Genomic DNA, 24,318 nt, shown 5'->3' with positions numbered 1-24,318 from the left:
TTAGCCACTGATTTTGAGTGCACAGCAATTTTCCAGTCATTATTCCGTCGCTTAAGATCTGTAATTTCATTTGAAGCCTCTTTGGATGTGCTGTCAATAAATCGCCAACGGTTATGAGGGACCTTATATCTTGTGGACAATTTTTTAGCACTGCAATATGTTATGGCCTTACTCTTCGCGAATTGTAGGTGGCAGAGGCTAGTACATTGTTATTTTTTTTAGTGTTGGAAAAGTTCACATTTAAGAGCACGTGAGTAGTGACTTTGAAAAATTCATCTATTTTTCGGGAAATCTCGTTTACTTTTGCTGGTAGTGTATTAGAAACAGTATCACAGATGACTGAAGTCTCACAGAGACTGAAGATAACAAAGCGTACTATATTTTTTTTCTCTTTGGTAGCTAATACACGGAGCTTACACATGTCAATAGTATTTTCGTCGTATTTGACATGACTGATAACATAGCCTTGCGTATTGAGTTCACCCCGATAAAGAAGTTTCTTTGCTGATTAGATCGCACCATGCATAAAGAAATTCACAGCCAATGTTACAATACATCCTACTTTCACACTTTCGGATAGCGATCGTGCAAGAAACTCGTGGCAGGTACAACGACACTTGCTGCAGAAAACCTCCCCTATTTGGCTCGCCCGTTAGTAAAAATTTGCAAAAATAATTAATCAGTCAAAATAATTTGAGAATTATTACCATAGGATTATTTCTCACCTATTGAAATGCAGAGTAATAATTTTATTCAGGTCATGAACTATAATCCTTTGCCAGATATTGCGAAAAACCAACTAGCTCCACAAGGATTAAAATTCACTGAAAGAGCTTACTGATTTAATAATTAATAATAATCAATTCTAGACAGATGTTTTCTCCTTGAACTTTGAATCGATACTCAAAGTTTATCGTAATACACTTTTACTATTTTAAGCGTTCTTTGTATTTTTTGCTACCATCAGTGAGCTGTAAGATCTTAGAACAAAAATGGACAAAAGAACGCAAATTTGTGCAGAAAGATGTTAGATCTTAGATGGAAGATCCTAGTGAAAAATAACGGCCATAGATACTGACAATCAACACGCAATAACAAATAGAAGTAAAATAGACAGATCGCCACCTATGAAGACAGCGAAAAGTTTGAGTTAAATTCGTTGTTCATATAGATTCTTACATTTCTTCGAATTCAAACCGAAAATGAAGATTAAACTCAATTCAAGTTTAATAAGTTTCTGTAGGGGCATTGTGTCTATTCCGAAGCCTATAGTCAAGCCAGAAATCAAACACACTGGTGTAAGTTGAAAATGACATTTTAATACCTTGTAGCCTAGACCTATTTTCAGCAAGTCAGAAGTGGCAGTTAATGTGACTTATAGCACAGAAATCAGACAAGAAAAGTGAAAATTTACCATTTGATTTCCCATTTATTTCTTGAAGTATAATAACCACTGTAATCTCAGTTGCATCTCAGCCCCCATCCCTAGGCACCAAATAGGTCATAGGTGTAAGCTATAACCTAGGGTATAACACCAGTGATCAATTATGTTTAGCTATGTGCTGGGATGAACACATTATAATGTTGCTAAATTGGAATTGAACTAAAGGTAAAATTCTAGTTAAAAGGACTGATTAGCCTATAAGTTTTTAAAGATGTAATGAGAAAACAGGAAATAATATGTTTTAAAACTAGAGCCAGTAAATTGTTCACTGGTCATAGGCCTATTATTCACTTATGAATAAAGTGAACATACTACTCAGTGCCTTCTTAAGCTCTTTATGAATATAATAATCACTTCTAATACAGATTCAAATTTTAGCCCTTATTGAGCTCTTGAAAATGACCAAGATATTGCTAGTTTTTGGGTATAAAAAAGGCTTAAAATAGCATAACCTAACCATTCTACACCTTTTTCTGTCAGCTTTCATATTTTCAATATTTTATCAAAAACACAGTCAATAATATGAACAAGGACAAATTTACCCTGGAGCCAAGAGAAAAGAGGTAGTAGTCTACAGTTAGGCCCAGTCAAAGGGAAACACTATAAAATTCTTAAAACAACCTTTAAAAATCCTAAAATACTTGCTTGTATTATTCCTAAAAACACTTCACTTTACTTTACCTACACTCTCTTAATGTGCAAGTAGCCTATACAGTCCAAATTATATTTTTTCCTTGCATTTTCTTGATTTTGCTGACAAAAATGGCTTTTTTGCCATTAAATATATTTGAACAAAAGAGTGATGTAATCACACTTTAAGGTATATATTTGACCTCAGTAAATAGGGTTTTTGAAACTTGTTTTCAGAATTTCATTTAAATGGATATAAGGATAGACTAGTCTAAAAAAGAATTAAAACCCAAGATAAATGTAAAACAATTTTAGGGTGAATCTAGATAGGCTTGTCTTATATGTCAACTAGCAAAAGTTGCAAACCCATCATCACTGAAGATGATTGTAGCCCAACAGCTGATTATTACTTACTAGTCCCTTGCATGTCTTACCACTGGAACCAAATTGGTTGGAATTATTTATAATTTTGGCTGGAATTTAAGCCATATTGATGCTTTTTCATTAATTTTAAGACACAAATTTACAACTCTTAAAAGCTTATAAATCAGGATAATTAACATCCTTGCATCTTATTCAAGTAGTAGATCTATTCCTGAATATTGTTTTACTCCTATAACATATAGTCTGTCAAAGGTCAATGCCCTCTGGAGGGGGTAAGGGTGGTGATGGGCACTTGAGACAATCTTCCTGTGACATCATTGAGGCTCTAGATCCATTGCTGAGAATCTTATTCACCTAACAGAACTACTTTCCATGATAGCCAAAACTCTTCTTCTAGAATTTTACCCCAAACAAGGCCAATTTGGAAAAAGAATCTATACATTTTGTAGATGCCCAGAATCATGAAAACATGTGATTTCTATACAGAAAAAAAACAAACAAATGTCAATTTCCTATTTATTAATTGGCTACCAAATATAGTAAACTGCATAAGCTTGCTATAACAGAAATTAATTTTTACATATAATCAAAAGGACAAGATTGGTAATGGCTAGTTTTTTTGGCTTCTTCCCTTATTTTTTTTTCTCATGTGTCAGGAACTCATGAGTAATCATTTAAAGAAAACATGTTTTAAGAAAAAAATCTTTTTTTCAAATAATGTGAGTTTTCAATTGCCTATAATAACCTGTTTGTGTAACATAGGCTACTCTTAAAGCCTGTGGTATATCAATTAGTAAAACCAAATGGGACAAGTATATGCAAAAGGATCTTTTGATAAGTAGTATTATGACCTTGAAATGTATTTTGTAGAGGAGTTTTATTCCTCTTGGTGTATGAATTTAAAAAGATGAATTTAATGTCTGTGATCTACATAGGAAGAATTAAGTATTAAAAGTAAAATTTTTGGAATCAAAGGAAAATAAGGATTTTATTGATTAGCTACTTGAATAAAACTGAAGTCTCAAAGCACTTGGAATATATCCTTGAAAAGTACATAGGCTATAGAATTGAAGATCTGCTTGAGATAGTGAGGAATAAGTGCAATTGCCTAGTAAAAAACTAAAATTATATACAAGACAGATTGCTAATAGCTGCAATTTTAAGGTAATAAAGGAATAAATATAATGAAGTATGATAACTACCCTTTCCAAAAAAGAAGTTAGGTAGGCATAATTTAACTACTTGCAAATATCTACAACTGCTTGCAACACTGACTACTTGTGGCTCTGGCTGCTTGCAACTGCAACTACTTGTGGATACAACTGCTTGCAGCTGAAAATACTAACAGCTGCAACTGCTTGCAATTACTCAAAGTTGTGAATAAGACTGTGAGTCCTTGTGACTGCAACAACTTGTAACTGCAAATGCAACTAGACCTACGTTGCCTGGGCAATGTGAAGTGTTGCAGCAACTTTTGTCTGGCTTTGCCACCTAAGGTGTTGTGAGAGCAACACTTTTGTTTTGTTTCTTTGCTATTGATCAGTAATCACTTGATCAAAGGCTATTCCTCCGCATTGAAAAAAACAACAACAAAATAGTATCAAAAGAAGGGACTAAATTGACTTTGCAGCCAGTTGAACTTTATCCTTTTCAATTGTAGACATCATGATGGATAAAAACTCAGAACAATATCTTATATAATCTAGTTGGTGTTATAAACCTATCCCTAACTTTTCAGGGTCAAAATGCCATAGATGGCATTCTCTTAATTATTACGAAACTATTTCATTGTTATTCATTCTCATTTGTGCTTGTTTCTTCATTATCAGTTAAATGATGAAGTTGTCAGCCTATCAAAGTTTTTAAAACAGTATGTTCAAACAAGAACAAAATCAGTTATCACATGACAAAGGCTATTCCTTAGCATTGAAAAAACAACATCTACAAAATAAAATCAAAAGAAGAGACTAAATTGACTTTGCAGCCAGTTGAACTTTATCCTTTTCAATTGTAGACACTGTGATGGATGAAAACTTGGAACAATATCTTATATAATTTTTTCAGGATTAAAATACTATAAGTGACACTAATTATTACAAAACTACCTCATTGTTTCATGTTATTGTTTGTACCTGTTGTGTAAACACTTAATTCTGTCATATTTAAAGAGATCAAGTACAATGTGCACCAATTTATAGGAATTTCTAACCCAAAGTGAACAGATTCTTTCTGACAAGTCACTCTCCCATGATAGGCATCAAGTTCACTGGAAACAAATAAATGGGTACACCAACTAGCAAAAGTTGCAAACCCCTCATCACTGAAGATGATTGTAGCCCAACAGCCAATTATTACTTACAAGTCCCTTGCATGTCTTACCACTGGAATCAAATTGGTCAGAATTATTTTATAATTTTGGCACAAACTTTTTTTTTCAAACAAAATTTTGGTACAAACAATAATGTAAAACAATGAGGTAGTCTTGTAATAATTAGTATCACCTATGGTATTTTAATCCTGAAAAGATTATATAAGATATTGTTCCAAGTTTTCATCCATCACGATGTCTACAATTGAAAAGGATAAAGTTCAACTGGCTGCAAAGTCAATTTAGTCCCTTCTTTTGATTTTATTTTGTAGATGTTGTTTTTTCAATGCTAAGGAATAGCCTTTGTCATGTGATAACTGATTTCGTTCTTGTTTGAACATACCGTTTTAAAAACTTTGATAGGCTGACAACTTCATCATTTAACCGATAACAAAGAAACAAGTACAAACAAGAATGAATAACAATGAGATAGTTTTGTAATAATTAATAGAATGTCATCTATGGCATTTTGACCCTGAAAAGTTAGGGATAGGTTTATAATACCAACTAGATTACATAAGATATTGTTCTGAGTTTTTATCCATCATGATGTCTACGATTGAAAAGGATAAAGTTCAACTGGCTGCAAAGTCAGTTTAGTCCCTTCTTTTGATACTATTTTGTTTTTGTTTTTTTTTCAATGCTGAGGAATAGCCTTTGATCATGTGATTACTGGTCAATAGCGAAGAAACAAAAGAAAGTGTTGCTCTCACAACACTTTAGTCAGCAAAGCCAGACAAAGGTTTCCGCAACACTTCATATTGCCCAGGCAATGTGGGTCTAGTTGCATTTGCAGTCACAAGGACTCACAGTCTTATTCACAACTTTGAGTAATTGCAAGCAGTTGCAGCTGCTAGTATTTTCAGCTGCAAGTAGTTGTATCCACAAGTAGTTGCAGTTGCAAGCAGCTGGACCCACAAGTAGTCAGTGTTGCAAGCAGTTGTAGATATTTGCAAGTAGTTATAGTCACAGTCACAAGCAGTCATAAGTAGTCTTAGTCACAGCTGCAACTAGTTCTAGCCACAATTATTCATAGTTAAATGTAGTCAGAGTTGCATATAGTCATAGTTGCAGTTCTAGTATTCACAATTGCAAGTAGTTAAATAGTAGAAGTCAGAGTTGCACATAGTCACGTTCACAAATAGTTGCAGTTGTAGTTTAATAGTTTCTACACAAAGTATCTTTTGATTTAGTTCAACATCCTTCTCATTATTCTCAGAAATTTCACATTAATACACTTAATATTTTTTCACAAACCCAAGAGCAAATATTTTCCCCTTCCTCAATGATAAATCCTATGTGTAAAGAGAGGGAAAATTGCCTAATTTACAACTCTTAACCCTGGAACTATGTGAGGTTGTGTTATCCTTGGAGGGATAGTTGTTGGAACTTCTGAAAACTTTGAAAAAAATGGCTATCTCAAAATTTTGATCAATGTTGAGGGGGAGGGTATTTAAAAGGGTGAGAGGGGATTTGTTGCTCTCTGATCAGTTTTCAACATGCCCTGAAAGTTTCAACTGAATACCCTCAGCCATTCCTGAGATGTTCCTGGTATCAGCATGCACATAGTGTGTTTTGATTTTGTTCAACACCCCTCTCAATGATTCCTGAAGTTTCATCATAATACACTAAGCTGTTTCGGAGATTCAGGATTAAACATACACCTCCCCCTTCCAAAACAAACCCTCTATGTAAAAAGCAATGGATCACCTGCATAACTTTCACCCCTTGCCCTAGAGGCTGGGGGGGCGTGTCATTACTGGAAACATAGTTATTGAATATTTATACTATTTTGAACAAAATGACTATCTTAAAATTGTGACTGGATGCCTTTGGGGGATAGAAGCTGGAAGGTGCATGGGTGGGGGCTTGTTGCCCTCCCACCATTTTTGACTCTTAAAAAAAGAACTAGAACTTTCAGTTTCCAATCAAATGAGCCCCTTCCAAAGTTCGCATGACCTCCTTCCATCTGAAGTGCTCCAGAACAAATTGAAGGCAAATGGAGGTTGGTTATGGGCAGTGTCAATGCATTAAGTCTGATGCAACATTTCATACTCTTTTTGACAACCAAACTATAATCAGGCAGTTGTTTGAGATCAACAAATGCATCACCAAATTTTTGGAAGGGCTTCCCTGATTACATATATTTTGGGCTTACCAATTTGTATCTTCTTACTGAATTCCTCCGACTTAGAAAACATACTTACTTAAGTCCCATCTATCCTTGCAGGATTGTTAGGGGCTATTCCCTTTGACTGGGCATGAACTAGGGCTTGGTATGTTGTTCTATCGTGTGCAGTTCAAGTCAACTCTACAATATGCTTTTAGTCAAAGTTTTTAATCCACCCTGTGTGAGGTCTTCCTCGTGGTTGAGATCCATCTTTTTTTCCTTTAAAGGAGATTTTTGGTAGACGGTTGTGATCCATCCTCTTGACTTGCTTGGGTCATCACAGTTGTTGGTTGATTTTATTTAGGATTGTGTTGAAGGACTTCAGCCATCTTCACACCTCCTCATTGGTCATGTTTTCAGTGTAGGTGATTCTTGTGATGCAGTGGAGACATCTCATCTTGAATGCAAGTAGGTTGTGCTCATTTTCGATCTTCAGAGTCCAGGTCTCACACCCATATAGCAATTGGCACAATCAGGCTATTGAAAAGTTGAACTTTCTCAGTTGGTTCAATAGGCTTTGGCATTTCCAGATATTTGTGAGTTTCTTAAAACTGGAGCTAGCAAGAGCTAAATAGTCTTTGATGTCAGAGGTGTGACAATTGTCTGCTGTGAGGAGACTACTCAGGTAGAAAAATTGATTGACTGTTTGAACTGGCTGGCCGTCAATCATTATTGAGGGAGAACCTGCTTGTTTTTGGCATCACGTGACCATAACTTTCTTTTTTTCGTGTTAGTTTGTATGCCAAAGGGTTTTATGGCTTCATTGAGACAGTCTGCTTGTCTTTTGAAATCAGTGGCTGTTGTAGAGAGCTGATAAATTTTCTCAGCATAGGCAAGCTTGTTGACTAGGACTCCACCTATTTTTGTTCCATGTTTGTCTGGTATCAGTGACAGTATAGAGTGAAGAAACAGGTTGAAAACTCCCTAGGAAGCTGAGAATTCAACAGAAAGTCCGTCAGTGGTATGTATCTGGCTTCTGGATTGGCTGTATATATTCTCAATGATTGTGACAATTTGGTTGGGGATAAAGAGATGATACTAATCTCTATTGAACTCAACAAAGCATTTGTGAGCTGACAAACAGTGAAGATTTGGTCAATGGTTGATCAACCAGGTTGGAAGCTAGCTTGGTATTCACCCAGAACAGAGGTTGTAATTGCTTTAATTCTGTGTAGGAGAATTTTGGTCAGTATTCTGGTTGGATGACAGGTCAGACTGATCAAGCAGTAGTTCTCACACTCTGTTTGTGAGCCTTTTTTTGTCGACCAGAACCACTGCTGCCTTACACTATAGCTATGGGACATGGCCTGTTAACCATGTGGCTGACACAACTTTGTGGTACAATCTGATGATGTCCTCTGAGTCAGTGCTAATTGGTTCAGCAGTGACACTGTCCAGTTCTAGGGCCTTGCCTTGTTTCAGGGATCTTATCACTGCCTCAGTTTCTGATTTTAAGGGTCATGGTAGAGGTTCTCAATCATTGGTGGGAAAGCAGTTAAGGATATTGGGATCAGCAATGATATGTATGTTTAGTTTATCTTCAAAATATTCCTTCCATTGTTCGAGTTTCATTTTTGAGTCGTTGATGACATTCATAAACTGGGTTTCACATTCCTTGCATTTCTTGATAAGGTCTGTAAGGCCTTTCAGACTTCCCATTCAGTTCTCCTTTTGAGATATTTGCAGGTGTCTTGGCTGCATGGGTTAGCTTTGTTGTTGCAGAGGCGCTTTTGGTTACATAGTTGGATTATTTCTTCAGTAATCCATGGCTGTTCGTCTTTCCTTTTCCTCCCAAGGACATCATTTGCTTTCTCCAAAACTGCAGAAGATGCATGCTCAGCCAGTTGGTCAATCTCTTCGATGGTAGTGAGGGAAGTGAAATTCTCTAGGATAGCTCGGAATTTGCTATCCTATAGCAAATAGAATAGTGGTGATATAGGCGCCTTTTTTATGGGGTTGCAAAACAGCTCTGTCTGGAATCTAGGGATTCTTGTTGTCTTAGGGAGTTGTTTCAGTCTTAGCTTGAGTTTGGACATCAGGAATGAGTGATCCAAATCATAGTCTGCCCCAGTAAGGGATCCACTATTGAGGACTTCCAGCGTTTAGATATTAGCACATAGTCTATCATGTTTTCAGTTACTCCATTGGGGAGTCTCCAGGTGACCTTATGGCAGTGTCTGTGTTTAAAGGCAGTGTTAGTTGTATACAGGTCGTTTTCTCTGCTGAAACTAATTAGCCTTTCACCTCTTCTGTTCAGTCGGCCATGGCTCTGTGGTCCCATTATGTCTCTCCAGTTCTGATTGTTGCCCGCGGTAGTTTTGAAGTCACCCTTGACGATGAGCATACCCTTCTTTGGTGTTTGGTTGGTGACACTTTGAAGTTGAAAGTAGAACTGATTGCATTATTCATCACTTCAAGCAGAATCAGGAGCATATACCTGGATGATGGTAAGGTTTGACATGGATCCCTTTATTCTAATGGTTGCTATCCTTTTTGATACAGGTGTGAAGGAGATCAGTGCCTTTTTATGGCACTTGGTATTAACCAAGTGACATACAGCGATCGCAAATTCTGGCGGTCTGCCTGTTGGTCCGTGTGTCAGTTCAGTTCAGTTTCAATTCATTCTGGTTTATTAAAGAAAAATTGTAACAGTCATAACATATATAATCTCCACTCCTCAATACAACCATGGCCCCTACCAACAAAACCATCCTTACAAGTTCCCACCTCCTCATCCAGGACGAAACCACTCAGGGACCTGCACACACTGATTTGATAAAGTTTTTTTTTCAGATTTGACCATCTGGGGGGGGGGGGGGGGTGGTGAAAAGGAGAGGAATATTAGAAAAAATGAGGTATTTTTAACTTAAAAGTGGGTGATCAGATCTTAATGAACTTTGATATTTAGAAGGACCTTGTGTTTCAGAGCTCTTATTTTAAATCCCGACTGGCATTAAGCTTCTGATTTTCCTTTTAAATCAATCTATTGATTTTTGGAATTTTGCTAGAGCTCATGTCATATGAGCTCTTGGCTCTTCCGACCTCATGACAAGTGCCATATGAGCTCTTAGCTCTTGTTGTAGTTGATGAGAGGATGAATCCAACACACTGTCTGTGAGTACCATTGGTGTGTCCCAAGAGTAGGAGGGTGGTTTCAGAGATAGTTTCTTCACTTGTTTGGGGTAGGTGTGTCTCAGATAGCCAAACTAAATCTCACTTGTATTGGTTTAGTTCTCTCAGTAGTATATCCATTTTTCCTCGTTTGGCTAAAGTCCGGGTGGTCAGTGTTCCTATGATGAGTACGGTTTTAGTAGAGATGAGTAACAGGGTATCCTCATCCCGTCTGGGGGTCGTCATAGGCCTATTATGATCGTCAGTTTCCCCGTATGCGGTAGCATGCTCAATATTATGATCATCGGCTTCCCTGTACGCGGTAGCATGGTCAATATTACTTCCATTCGCCATCATCATCAAATCGCTAGGTTAGATGGTTTCCCTCGACGCGGTAATATTTCTGCTTTGATTTATAATAATTCCATAATTCCCATAATTATGATTCTCTAATAATTCCCATAATTCATTGTTTAAAAGGAAAGGTTTCAAGGTTGGTTAGGAGACGGCAGTAAGCCACTCCTCTCTGTCAACTTGCAGAGGCTGTTGTTTGTTGCTGAATCATCTGCCCTTTTGCAGTTGTCCTCCTGAAGAGGGTCCTCCCACAATGATAATCTGCTATCCCTTTTGCTAAATTTCTGTCTTTTGTCACTCACATTAGATGGAAAGACAGTTGGTTCGCTTTTTACCCCCCCCCCCCCCGCCCTCTAGGGTGGAGGTCTTTGTGCCATGTAGTAATAAGAATTGCAAAGAAAATAACTTCCTTTTTAATCTGATTGATACTCCTTGAAGAGTTGACCAATGTGTGTTGACTAAGTTTTTCTTTTGTATTGGAATTCATTCATGAAATGCACTGTTTTGAAAGTTCCGAAGAGCTGGCACCGTATTTTCTGTGGTACAGTACACAAAAGAAAAAAAGGATAATGATTTTGCTCAAAAGCTAGAGAAGATACAGGAAAATGTGCATTTTCCCTGGGCAGCTTTTTAGTATGAAGTTTGGTGTTGCACTTTGTTTGAACCAGACTTATACAAAGATTCATAGTCTGTGCAACTACAGTACCCAAGTTGGCTCACCTTCAAAAGTCTCTGTCTCTTGCACTCTCAAATTTTTAGTAGAGAGATAGGTACATTAGGGTTTGTATAAATTCAGAGCATGCAATTCCTTTCAATATTTATTCTCTGAAGTACAAAGTGAGCCCATGGCTTCCAACTGCCACCTCCCTCTCCCCACCACTTTTTTGGAAGAAAAGTAGACACGTTACGCCTTATTTAAAGTTAAATTTCATGAGGATTTTCAATCTGTTTTGGTGGTGGCAGAAACAAAGCCGCCAGACCCTTCAAAATTGCCCCCCTTGCCTTTTGAAATACTAACTTTATTTTAAGCATAATGTTTGGGCTAATTCATCTTTTTGGGAAGTATAGCATGCAAAAGTTTTCAGTGCATCTAATCACAATAATATTTAAAATAAAATGAAATTATTGACAAATTGCACGAAGACAAAGTTTATTTTGCTCAAGCTTGATTGGCTGACAGGCCTTGCTCAGTGTTTTTGGAAACATCTGACTAAAGCTCCTAGCCTCTGACCTTCCCATATTTACATAAGGTTTTAATCTCTGATGGTACTTTTTAACTTTTGTTCTAGGGGCTATTTGATGCAACCTCATAATAAAAGGGTTAATGTGATGTCTCTGTATATATGGTGTCGTTGTATATATGGTATCAATCTACCAAATATAATCAATAAATTATATCATATCCCTTGTGAAAAGAAGATGAATCTGTTATATCATCTTGTTTAAAAAGATGCAGTTTTGTCAGAACTGCATATTTTAAATATATGTATTTTTTATTAAAAATTTCACTAGATATAGCAATTTCCTTTCAAATGAGACCTTGAGCAGCTCTTTGTGATGTTCCTGGGCCCTGTGTAGAAAAAAAAAGAGGAAAAAGAGGACACATCAGTGCTACTCATGCACTGCAGTGATTTTTCTCATTGTCCTAGCCTGGGGGGTTGTAAGTTTTCTGTATAGGGCTTTTGGCAATGTTGATTCCAGTGATGTACAATTTGTTTTGATCCAACGTCATTCTTGAGGGGTTTCAAACTTTAGTTGAAATTCCCATAAATTGTCTTCAAAATAATATTTTACTATTAAAACTAATTGAGATAATAGTTACCATTTCTGAAGCAGCTACAAATGGCGCATTTTTTCTCACTAGTCAGTTGTTTTTAATGGGTTTTTTACCGTTTGACTGCTATGGGATGTTGTTTCTTCTGTACTAAGTTGCAGTTGATGCTGTAATCCTCATAACCAAAGGAGGGTAATGGCCACTTCAATACCATCACGCCTCCCATCTCTAAATTGTAAGGAGAAATATAGGCCTGTTGCACCTTGATTGAATTGAAATGTGTTTGAATGTTTTTCTTTATGGCACTCTAAAAGACAGCTAAGACAAAGTAAGACCCTTAAAACTGAGGGATCTCAACTTTTTGACAAAGAACTCCCTCTCATTCCTTTCAAGATCTATGTAGGCTGAGTCATAGGGTGAAGAGTGTGTCAGTGGTTTTGTAAGGTGGTCTCAAAACTTAAAAACACTTTAACCCAGGGTCCTTCAAACCAATCTTAGGGGTGAATTTCCTCCTCTTCATTGTCTTTCCTGTATTTAGGCATACTCCCAATTCCTTCCTTTACCTTCAAGTTTAAGTACTTAAGTTTTTCTAACAGATTTGTCCTATTACCATACTAATAAAGAAAATAAAACAAAGAAACATGACAAGCTGATTATGTGCCAGGTACTAAAGCATGGAGTAAGTTCTGTAAATCCATGCAACTGGTGTCTTTATGCAGGTGGTCCAAAGGATATTGTTTTGTGGGCATCCTCAAAATATTTGGTCAGTGGTGGCAAATTTGCCTAATCTACTGCTTGAAAAATACATAAAAATCGAAGATTTGGCATTCTTAAATACTTAAGTTTTTTTTCCAGTTTTCCTACTAAGGAAACTTTAAACAGAAACTCGTTTTCTAATTTCTTTATTAAATTGATTTATTCTTGTTTTCAGTTCTCTTGACAGCTAAAGCTCTTGTGTGCCTCACTGCACTGCAATACATGAAATATACACAGATTCTAGACTTTGGAAGGGGCAGAAAGATTTTTCCTGGGAATAGAGGGCAAAAGCAAAAAAAGAAAAGGTTTTGCTCCAATTTTCAAGGGCGGATCCTTTGGACCAAGTTGGAGGAGAAAGACCCCCCTCACCTCTTTTTTGCTGGCATATGCAGGCTACCTTAGCACTTGATTTTTTGAGATTTTATTTTGTCATTTTTTATGTGTTAAATATTTTTCAAAGATTGCAATCACGTTGCCTCTATTTTTCCTTACATAAAAGTTTCTTGATGTGGTAACTACTTCTAAGTGGGCTTCAATTTGTTTTTCAGCTTGGGTCATGACAGCTCTTTGTTGTTTAATGCATGATTTTTCTTTGATCTTTTACCTTTTAATTCCAGGTTTTTATCAACAATGAATGGCACAAGTCTGTATCTGGAAAAACTTTTCAAACTATCAACCCTACTACTGGTGAAGCTATTTGTGAAGTTGAAGAAGGTGACAAGGTAAGTTTTTCTACATCTATCTGAGATCAACGATTGACCATTTTTCCCTGAACATTTGTGGAACTGGTACTGTCAATCACCTAATGACATACTGTGAGTGCTGATAATTGTCATTTATTGTTATTTTTTTCATTGACTGAAACTCCTTTTTCCTTGAGTTTAAGATGAGTCGCAATGGGTAATATTGAAAGAGCTCATACCCCACATGGCATTTGATGATTTAAGAAAGATTTTTGGTAAGTTTTTTGCATATTTATATTTCCTAGCGTAGTAGCCAGTCGAATGAAGTTTTCCTGTTCATGCCTCGATTTTAGATAGCGCGTTGCCTGACATCTCCCATAAGGGGGGTGTCCTTTGTCAAATATCATATATGCATGATACATATATGTATCATATACATATGATACATATACAATATCTAAAGCATATACATATGCAAAGCCAATGTAGTTACCATCTTAAAGCACTCTGAAGCAACTGGAGAGATTTTGTAACACCAGAAAGAGCTCATTGGGTAAATGTGAGAGTAGCAGTCATGGAAAGAGGATATTTTTGCTCAATTAGAAGTCTAAACTGATAGAATAGATAATTCTTATTGAAGGCTTGTGTACTTTGCATGGATTACTCCCTTTTATAAGTAATTTATTTGAAAGCCTCTATAGTAAAAGAATAAGATAAGATTTATTCATCACGAAACACACATACAATTTTACATTTACTATTCCCCAAAAGGCTCTTTGGCCTGTAAAAAAGGGGGAATAAACGAGTCAGTTACTCAGATAAGAAAAAAATTTAAATAATCACTTACTCACAGAGAGAAGAGCAAAAAGAAGAAGAAAAGTAAATATAAATAAAATAAAAACTATAGGAAACAAAACTAAATAGACTAATATATTGAATAGACTAAATTAATTATGTAGATCAGTAGATATACTATTTGCAGATGCACTGTTGCAATATAAAATATAATGCTCCAAGGAAAGACAGATCAGGACACATATCAGAAATCGGGGTATGCTCAGAATGATTTTTGACTGCTATTATAAACAAACTTAAACAAGTTTCCATAAGCTCACCTATGACTAAGACATCATTTCCTAGCTTAGTCGCATGTAATGTTTTGCTATTGAAAAGACTACACTATTAGTTACCATGCACACAACAGTATTAACTTTACTCGACTATGGTAACCTGGGTGACAAAAAGATTTTAAGATGTATAGAACCAAAGAATATAAGCATGGAAAGTTGGAACAATAGGTGTACATAGGTATAAATGTATAAAATATATTTATTCACAATAATAGGTGGAACTAATATGAGCATGTCATTATTGAAAAGTGCTGCTTCAAGGTCAAGCTATTTAAATGATTCATAAATAGAATTAACGTATACCAAGAGACAGGGCACACAGTTCATGATTATTACGGTGACCATGAATTATACAAGATTACATCAGTTACATGTGTAAATGAACATAAAATACTTTTATAAAGAAATAGAATGCTTTAAGATAAGATACATTATTAATCGAATTAGCAAACGCTAGCATAGATACATCATCTACACAGTAAAGTGAATAACACCAAAATTAAAAATCAGCAACTATGACACTTGCAGGCAAATTGATGAAATGAATCACAGCAAACATTAAGAACTGCATGAAACAATATCGTTAAAAAGCAGAGTAAAATATGGTGCAAATCATTTGCGATATCTCCCAGTACTAGAGGCTGGGTAAGTCATAAATAATGGACAAATATTTTTGATTTGTCAGAGTCCTAGTGTTTGATCTTTTAGTAGGAGGACTCTCAGGGTCAGGTAAAACCATGGGGAGTAGGAAAGTCTTAACAAACTAGTACACATCGATATTTCAACTCACGTCTGCAACTATCTAGTGAATTCAGGTTGGGTTGTTTTGGTGCATCATCACGCATTGAGTAGAAATGTTCAACTATAATTTTTATAGCTCTTTAAAGCAGATATGAGCCACTTTGGCTTTTTTTACTTTCAAATTTCTTTGTCTTCTGCGTGAAAGTATGGTTTCCGTATCCAGCCCTAGGGGGAAGAGAGCTATAGCAATAGGGAGGGTGTAGTTCAAAACGCAAAAAGTAAATTTTTAGGCATTTTTTTCAAGGAGGGAACGGTTCTTTTGTACCTATATTTAGGTAATTTTTTCCTCTGTTCACCCTGTGCCTATGCATAGTTGTAATAATTTTCACAATTAGATGGTAGTTTACAATACAAGGTTAACACCTCTCTTTTCGAGTAAATAGCTTCCTATTACCCATTTTAAGCTTTGCAATAGAACAGTGAGTAATTTTTAACATCATTGGTTATCTAACGTTGACTTTATAGTTTAGACAACCAGAGATTAGTGTGAGACTACTCTACCTGATTCTGAGTTTTGCTTGCGAAGAATCAGCAGAAAAGGACATCAATAAAGTTTTTATTTTTTTAAGTGAAGAGCAACATTAAAACCTAAAATAAAGAGGAATAAAGTCAAATCATAGGTGAAAATCAAGGTACATAAATTACTATTAGTGAATAGAGGAAACCTGAAACGAGGGAAATTAAAAACTTAAAATTTTGAATTAAAATATATAATTTAGATATTTTCGAAGACCACATGGTTCTCCATGATGTACAAGTAACAGTTCGATAGGGACAAATCCTTTCATTTGACAGTGAGACAACAAATAAATCTCTGGATATTTTGGTTACATATACAATTCCGTCTTCAGACAAACTAAATTTCAGCAGATAACTTTTGTTTATCTGCTGAAGATAGCCACTGTGTATGTGAATAAAATATCCACATATTTAGTTGTTGTTTCATCGTCAAATAAATGGATTTGTCCCTACTTAACTGTTAATTGTATAAAATATATAACGTTTTCAGAAAGTCACAAATGACGGTCGTACCTTCAGGGGGATTTGAGAGGGACTGCAGCCCAACTGTTATGTTTTATAGTTTAGATTTATTTTCAATTTAACTGAACTATTCATTTTAATTTCGAGTTGTCTTAGGTTTCATTTACTCAGTCATTTTTTTTTTTGTAGTTTTCCCCATAAGTCATTGTTCTTGGGAACGTCCTTGAAAGTACACAAAACTGAAATTGCTTTCCCGGGCAGTGTTGTTTGTTGTATACAAAGGGGGTTTGCCCCCGAGATTTGAAAAATTCATTCTATTGGAAACTGTTTTTTTTCGGTATCCCGTTGGAAAAATTATAAAATTGCCCCTCCCCCTTCCCTCAATATTTGGAAAAGATGTATAGTGCTACTTTAAATTTATCATAGTAGGAAAACAGAAAAATTTAGTAAACATCAATAGAAAATTAAAAAATAATGATGGTATTTGTTTGTTTTTTTTTGGGGGGGGGGGATTGAGGACCATCCTCCTGAAGGATTTGCCAAGGCCGGTAAATTGAGTAACATTTTTATCGGATTTTTATGCTGAATCAAGGAGTGAATTATTTTATATATGTGTATTGGGGGGAGGGGTTCGAGGACCATCCCCCGGAAGGGTTTGCCAAGGCCGGTAAATTGAGGAACTTTTTTTATCGGATTTTTTATGCTGAATCAAGGAGTGAATTTTTTTGTATATGTGTATTGTTAATTTCTAAGTTGAGAACGGGGCAAAAATAGTATTTCGTAAATATAATGTACTCGCATTATACTTGTGATACTGCTTGTTTTTCCCTTTTTTTTATTTAAATAATTTATTTAAATAATTTTATTTAAATATTTAAATAATTTTATAAGACTTATTACTACCTCAACAAAAAAGAAAATCAATAGTGATTTTTACTCTTTTGTTAAGCTTGGATTAATTCACTTGTCCTCTTATCATACGGATAGGGCGACTCCTACCGAGATTTTTCGTTTCCAAATGGGCTACTGAACGATTGAACTCCCTTAGTTTTGAAGAAATATGTAGAAAGCCTTGAAAACTTTTTGTATATAAGATTAGGTGTCGTTCCTTGTGTATTTTCTTCTCCACAGATTTTAAGGACATGTCGTTCCTGTCTCTGTCAGGATTAAGAACTGATGAGATGGATTTTGTTTTTTTGTATGACACTTGTGAATATTCCAGTTCAGTGTGTTTTGTACTTTACTGTCTGAAAATTTTACAGTTATTAATGATTGTGAGGAAACGGAGGAGGGGGGGTCTTGTTTAAACTAATTGACTACTATTGCTTATACTTTCTTGGATCAGTCTTGTTTTTTGTCCTTTTACTTTTAATAACAGAAGTATGTACATCCCTCCAAGCCATAAACACATTTATCTTTTCCATCGCTAATCATTTCTTTATATTTTGAATATCCCAATACTTGTTTTTTTAACGATATAATTTGTACTTGCGATCTTTTCCCTTTTTCCAAAAGATTGAAAATGTAACTTGATAATATCATACCCCGAACGTCGATATTGTGAAACTTTTCCTAGGGTAAAAAACCGTACATCCTTATTGTAGTCACACTCTGCGATAGGTTAGACTATAGATAAATATATAGCGCAGTTCTTTTTGCAATATTGAGGGCTCTATAATATAAGTAATGATTTTCTGCAATCTTAACCTTCACCTCGGTTTTAGGCTGACGTAGATAAAGCCGTTCAAGCAGCAAAGGAAGCATTTGAATTCGGAAGCGAATGGAGACGAATGGATGCATCGATGAGAGGTTACCTTCTGAATCGACTAGCAGATTTAATGGAACGGGATAGAACATATTTGGCTGTAAGTATTGATGATGCTTTCTATCTAATTTTACTGAATTACAACTGATTTAACAGCATTAACAATAAATGTTACAGGCATAGGTATTCTCTTATTGGTGATGTAACCGCTGGCTGCTTGCAGAATGAATCAATTGCTAACTTACCCTCCAAAACCTGAGATATTTATGAAGATGAATCTCCCCAGTCTGTTAACATTTTCAGCCAGTTTCAGCAAGTTTCGAGCTAATAGCCACTGTCAATTTCAGAATCCTTGCAGAATGGATCAGTTGCTAACTTACCCTACAAAACCTGAGATATTTATGAAGATGAATCTCCCCAGTCTGTTAACGTTTTCAGTCAATTTTAGCAAGTTTCGAGCTAATAGCCACTGTCAGTTTCAGAATCCTTGAGGATTGAATCAGTTGCTAACTTAGCCTACAAAACCTGAGATAATTATGCAGATGAATCTCCCCAGTCTGTTAACATTTTCAGCCAGTTTCAGCAAGTTTCGAGCTAATAGCCACTGTCGGTTTCAGAATCCTTGCAGAATGGATCAGTTGCTAACTTACCCTCCAAAACCTGATATAATTATGCAGATGAATCTCCCCAGTCTGTTAACGTTTTCAGTCAGTTTTACCAAGTTTCGAGCTAATAGCCACTGTCAGTTTCAGAATCCTTGCAGAATGGATCAGTTGCTAACTTAGCCTACAAAACCTGATATAATTATGCAGATGAATCTCCCCAGTCTGTTAACGTTTTCAGCCAGTTTCAGCAAGTTTCGAGCTAATAGCCACTGTCAGTTTCAGAATCCTTGCTAACTTAGCCTACAAAACCTGAGATAATTATGAAGATGAATCTCCCCAGTCTGTTAAAGTTTTCAGTCAGTTTCACCAAGTTTCGAGCTAATAGCCACTGTCAGTTTCAGAATCCTTGCAGAATGAATCAGTTTCGAACTTAGCCTACAAAAACTTAAGATAATTATGAAGTCGAATATACCTAGTCTGTTAACATTTTCAGTCAATTTCATAAATGTCGAGCTAATAGCCATTGTCAATTTAAGAATGGCTGACAACACTATATAATCTTGAAGAACCTTAAAGAATCTTGGAAATATTTTATATTAAAGTTTCAAAGTAATCTGTTTAATATTAATAACGTTAAGTGCAATTTGCATATTATTTGATAAGGTTGAATTTTAAGGTTAATTTAAATTTTATCACATTTTTCACAGACTTCTGAACATATAATGTACAGGGAATGGTCGTCTTGCAAAGGTTATGATTTTTTTACGTGTATGTATGATCAAATTGTTCCTTAATACTTTCAAGACCTATCAGAAAAGGATTAAACAATTAAATACCCATATTTTCTAACAAATTTATTGTTAATTTTAACAATTACGTTTCAATTTCGCCAAAATTTTGCGTCTAACTCGCGTTAGTTAAATTTTACGATTGATAATACATTCTTTTATTTACAATTCTAACAACAGTTACGCTACAACTCTTCTACAATAACAATACGTTACAATTCGTTTAATGACAATTTTTTATAGTTTGGTAGACTAAAGGAAAATCTGGCACTGAAAATTAGCAACTTTATTGTATAATTTACGTCAGTTTTATGTACTGATATTGATATTGGTTCTTTAACTAGCACTTTATCTCCTTGGTAATAAATTATTTTCCATAATCTAGGCAACCAAAGGAAACTGGTACTAAAAATCAACAACTTTATTTAGTCACGAATTGTAAATCTTATTACGATTACAATTCAATTATGCCGACAAAAGGTTGAATGATTATTAAAGGAGTGACGGAGGATAAGGAATATTTGTCAGGGCTTTTCAGTATTTTGAACAGCCTACTTTAACTCTTTTTTAAAATTATATATTTGAAATTACACGTCGTTACAGACTTATACTGTATACCGTTACTTTATTTACTTACTAATTGTAAATCTTTTCCAGAGTTTAGAAACCTTGGATAATGGGAAACCCTATGGAATCTCCTATACAGTTGACGTGCCAGGATCTATTAAAGTTCTGCGTTACTATGCCGGCTGGGCTGATAAGAACCACGTGAGTATTTTCCTTGTGTAAGGTTACGGCCTATTCACAATAAAGTTTTACTTATACACAATTTAGGTAGCTGTAATTTTAGCCAATGAGGATTTTTCATAAATTTTTTAAACCAATCGGGAGCTTGTACCTTGAGAGGTGCTTTGCAGAAGCCTGCACATTAAAAGAAGCACACTCTAAGCGAAAGCTCAAGTTGAATTTTTTCCGATGTTAATAAATCTTTAAATTCTAAACAGGAGAGGGGGGAGGTGCCGTAGATACATCAGAGTTAAATTTTAAGCAGATCGTATTTTTTTTTCAGGGATAGCCACCTCTTTCACATACTAAAAACTAATTTTCGTACATTTTTCGTTTTTTCTTCAAATATTTTAGGCCAGTTGATCATTTCTTGATTTTTGGACTTACTTTTATTATGTTCCTATAAAAGGCAGTGCAACGACAGTAAAGTTGTTGAGCCTCATGATGCGATGAAACCTAAAACCGACAAATTCTTGATATTCTCTTAACTTTGGCTGTGTTTATTTCATGATGTTTAAGGCCAGGAGAGTGAAGAAGGAGACATGGCGAAAAGTTGAACTGGTAAATTTAAACTAGTCGCATTCAAACGTATTGATATTTCTCTTTGTGTAAAATGATCTTCCTAGGAAATAAAGAAATATTCTAAAATAAACTTCTAATTTCCATATTTTAGATAACAATTAGTTATTAAGATTCAAAAGATGAGTGATTTGTCAGATATTTTCAAATTCTATACATAATTGGGTAAAAATAGCAAGTTAAATAAAATAAAATTCATGTTTTGTAGCTATAAAAACTGTAGTCAGGAAAGAATATTGTTCGAACTAAGTAACGTCTAGAAAACCGGAAAGAAGAAAAATAAAACTATTTTCTTGGATGTTAACTGGAAATTAATTTAATTGTTCAGATTAAATGTTTATTTACTTGTTAAAATTCTCTGTATATTTGTCACATATTTGTCTTTTAACATACTTATCTTGTTTTGGTTTTTCAACACTTTTGTATTAATATTTATATTTGTTTGGCTTTTCTAGGGTGTGAACCTAAATGCCTCTACCACTTTATGTTCTTTGGTGTTTTTTTCCTCAATCAGTGTTCTTAAGAAAATTTGAGGAATACAAATCAAAAGATAGCAATATAAAAACTGAAATAAAAAGAGTAAAATAATGTTTGTCTTCTGCAGGAATAAAAAAGAACCTCAAGAACTAAGGTAAATATTCATGTCGTACTTTTACTTATACGTACTTTTACGACAGTATTTTTTCTATTTTATATGGAATAGGATATTCATCTTTATCTTGAGTGAAGATATATTGACATCTCTACCTAATCATATGTGGACGCTGTGAAACCTTAAGGCATTTTCACATTTTTATATAATTTATTTATTATTTAAAAACTCGTCATACAAAAGCAAGAAGACGGAGCAGTAAAAGAAAACAAAGTAATAAAACAATGCAGACAACAATTAAACACTTCACAAAATAGAAGACAAGAAAATACACAAAAGAAACCAGAATAAAAAAGACTTCTAAGCGAACGAGTACAAACACAAATGTTTACTTTCTAATGTGACCATTATCTTACCACTGCAAAATATGGCTCCAGTCGTGTGACAATTTAATCATTAAAATTCACAATACTTGTTGAAACGGCAGTACGGATATAAGTTATACTATAAAAAATTAACACAATCGAGTTTCGAGTCAGAGGTGCGAGCCGAAGGAGATAATTTAAGAACATTATTAGCACCATCTAATTTACATAATATACGCGATAAGAAAAAATCTTCAAAACGGCGCAACATACTATATATGCTGCAGAACAATAACGTTCAACAATCTCATAATGGGACCAATCATTTAAATTCCCATCTATTTTTTTTATTAATCCTTTTTAACTCTAATTCAAGGGTCAAACCATGCTTACTCGGCATTGTGTTGGTTGAAGTTTCTGAGAGTTAGTCGGAGTGAAGATGGAAAAGAAAGTAACTATTAGGGTTAAAACGCAAAAAAATGACGGTTGGCACAATAAAGATCCATAGATTAACTGTTTACGCTTATATCAGAATGATGTATAATTTTTTTGTGTCTCCAGTTATTTATGTCCTCATGACTCAGTGTTTATTAAACTAGTGTCCCCATTTTTCAACCATCTACATTTTCGTTAGATATCTGTTTCAATACAACGGAGTTTGCTAGCTCTCTGTGACCAACTCTCCTTAATTGAGGGTTGACTAGAGAAGCTGTATCTCATTAGCTTAGGGATTTTAGTTCTGACTGCGGAGTTAATTTTTGATTTCTTAAAGGGTTCAGAGTTATTCAATAATCACCACGATTCTTTTACGAAAGTACTCATAAATAACAACTAATATGATGAATAAACCAGTGGCTAATAAAAAAAAAAAATGCAAATGAGGATGTATAAACCGATTCCCAAGAACCCTAAATTAGAGAATATCCTTGAAACCGGATATGTCTGTAGATCCCTTCTTTTTTTTTTATATAGCTGCCTTAACTGCTTTATTTATTTTTACTTTTTTTGTATAGCTCTTTTTCATTACTTTGTTTTATTTTCTTGTTCATGTCCACTTTCTTTTTTATTTTCTTTTGAATTTGTTTTTTAACTGTTTAGTCCACTTTCTTCACCATTGACAGAGGTTTTGGAACGAGTAGCCTAAAATTTGAGCATTTATTAGCATATATATATTTTTGCAATATCTTTCTTCATTGTCTTATTAAAAGTTTTACCCGTTATAACGTTTTTTCATTTCATTTTATTTTTACCTAGATATATGATAGTCCAGCGTGAACGAAAAACACACAAAACTTACAGAAGATCTACATATATTTTGAACCATATGTCTCTTGATATATTCCTTTTCTATAGATTCCTCATTTTTACTCTTTGGTGGTCAGAACAAAATTTCTATGAATTTTAATACAGTTCGTAGTTTCAAATAATGAATGTGGCAACACTGAGTGAATGTGACAAGCCAAAAAGTAAATTTTTCTTAGCTAACGAAGCTTGTCTAGGTTTCAAAGGAAGAAAAACAAATTTTTTTTTTTTTATAAGCAGCGTTTCGCGATTTTTTTCGCAATAAATGCAAACGTAGAAGCTCGTGTTTTAACCCTTATTCTAACATAGGGCAAAACAATTCCCATTGACGGGAACTACTTCGCCTATACTCGCCATGAACCTGTCGGTGTTTGTGGTCAAATTATTCCATGGAATTTCCCCCTTTTGATGCAGTCATGGAAACTTGGTCCTGCCCTTGCTGCAGGTAAAATACTTTTCTTTTAAACTAATTTCCAAGGTTTTGGGCTTTGTCAGCCAGATTTTGATATAGCCTAGCTTTCACAAATAATAAAGCTGAAATATATGTCTTGTTTAATAACTGAGACAGAACCTACAAGAGCTAAGGTCCAGAAGTGAAGCTGAGAAGTCAATCTCTGTTTCGCTTGAATAGAAAAATCACCCAAGAATAGCCGCCTTCAGAATGCTACGACTTATCCAAACGTTTGTTCACTTCCGTATGATTTTCCTGTTTTGACAAATTTGTTCAACCAGTATGGTAACCTGGCCCCCCCCTTTCTCCCTAGAAAATTTTGCTGAAGGTTTCTGTACGATATGTCACTAGTCTTAGTGAAATGATAGGAAATAATTGACACTCGTCGTAAAGGAGTTTAAAAATGGCCTCAGTATTAGGTCTTTTGGCATAGCGTTAAACATGGCAACCGACGTACTATTCAATAATTTCAGCCGCATCACTTTTAATACAGTGTTTG

General features: G+C 35.0%; 1 protein-coding gene across 2 annotated transcripts in view; it reads left to right on the top strand.

Moving 5' to 3' along the window:
• Positions 1 to 1,036: 1,036 nt before the first annotated feature.
• The window catches only part of LOC136031100 (aldehyde dehydrogenase, mitochondrial-like), a 63,589-nt gene continuing 40,307 nt past the window's right edge, over positions 1,037 to 24,318 (top strand). Inside the window, exons 1-5 of one of the 2 annotated variants that reach the window (XM_065710400.1) lie at positions 1,037 to 1,298; positions 13,609 to 13,713; positions 18,311 to 18,451; positions 20,402 to 20,512; positions 23,678 to 23,813. In XM_065710400.1, the coding sequence (XP_065566472.1) occupies positions 1,203 to 1,298; positions 13,609 to 13,713; positions 18,311 to 18,451; positions 20,402 to 20,512; positions 23,678 to 23,813 (589 nt within the window). In that variant the 5' untranslated portion in view covers positions 1,037 to 1,202. The remainder of the gene's footprint in view (positions 1,299 to 13,608; positions 13,714 to 18,310; positions 18,452 to 20,401; positions 20,513 to 23,677; positions 23,814 to 24,318) is intronic. The other variant, XM_065710401.1, reaches the window with a different exon arrangement.

The sequence above is a fragment of the Artemia franciscana genome, chromosome 9 (assembly GCF_032884065.1).
Source record: "Artemia franciscana chromosome 9, ASM3288406v1, whole genome shotgun sequence".
NCBI lineage: Eukaryota > Metazoa > Arthropoda > Branchiopoda > Anostraca > Artemiidae > Artemia > Artemia franciscana.
The sequence above is the reverse complement of the archived record's forward strand: the minus strand, read 5'-3'. Positions and strand labels throughout refer to the sequence as shown.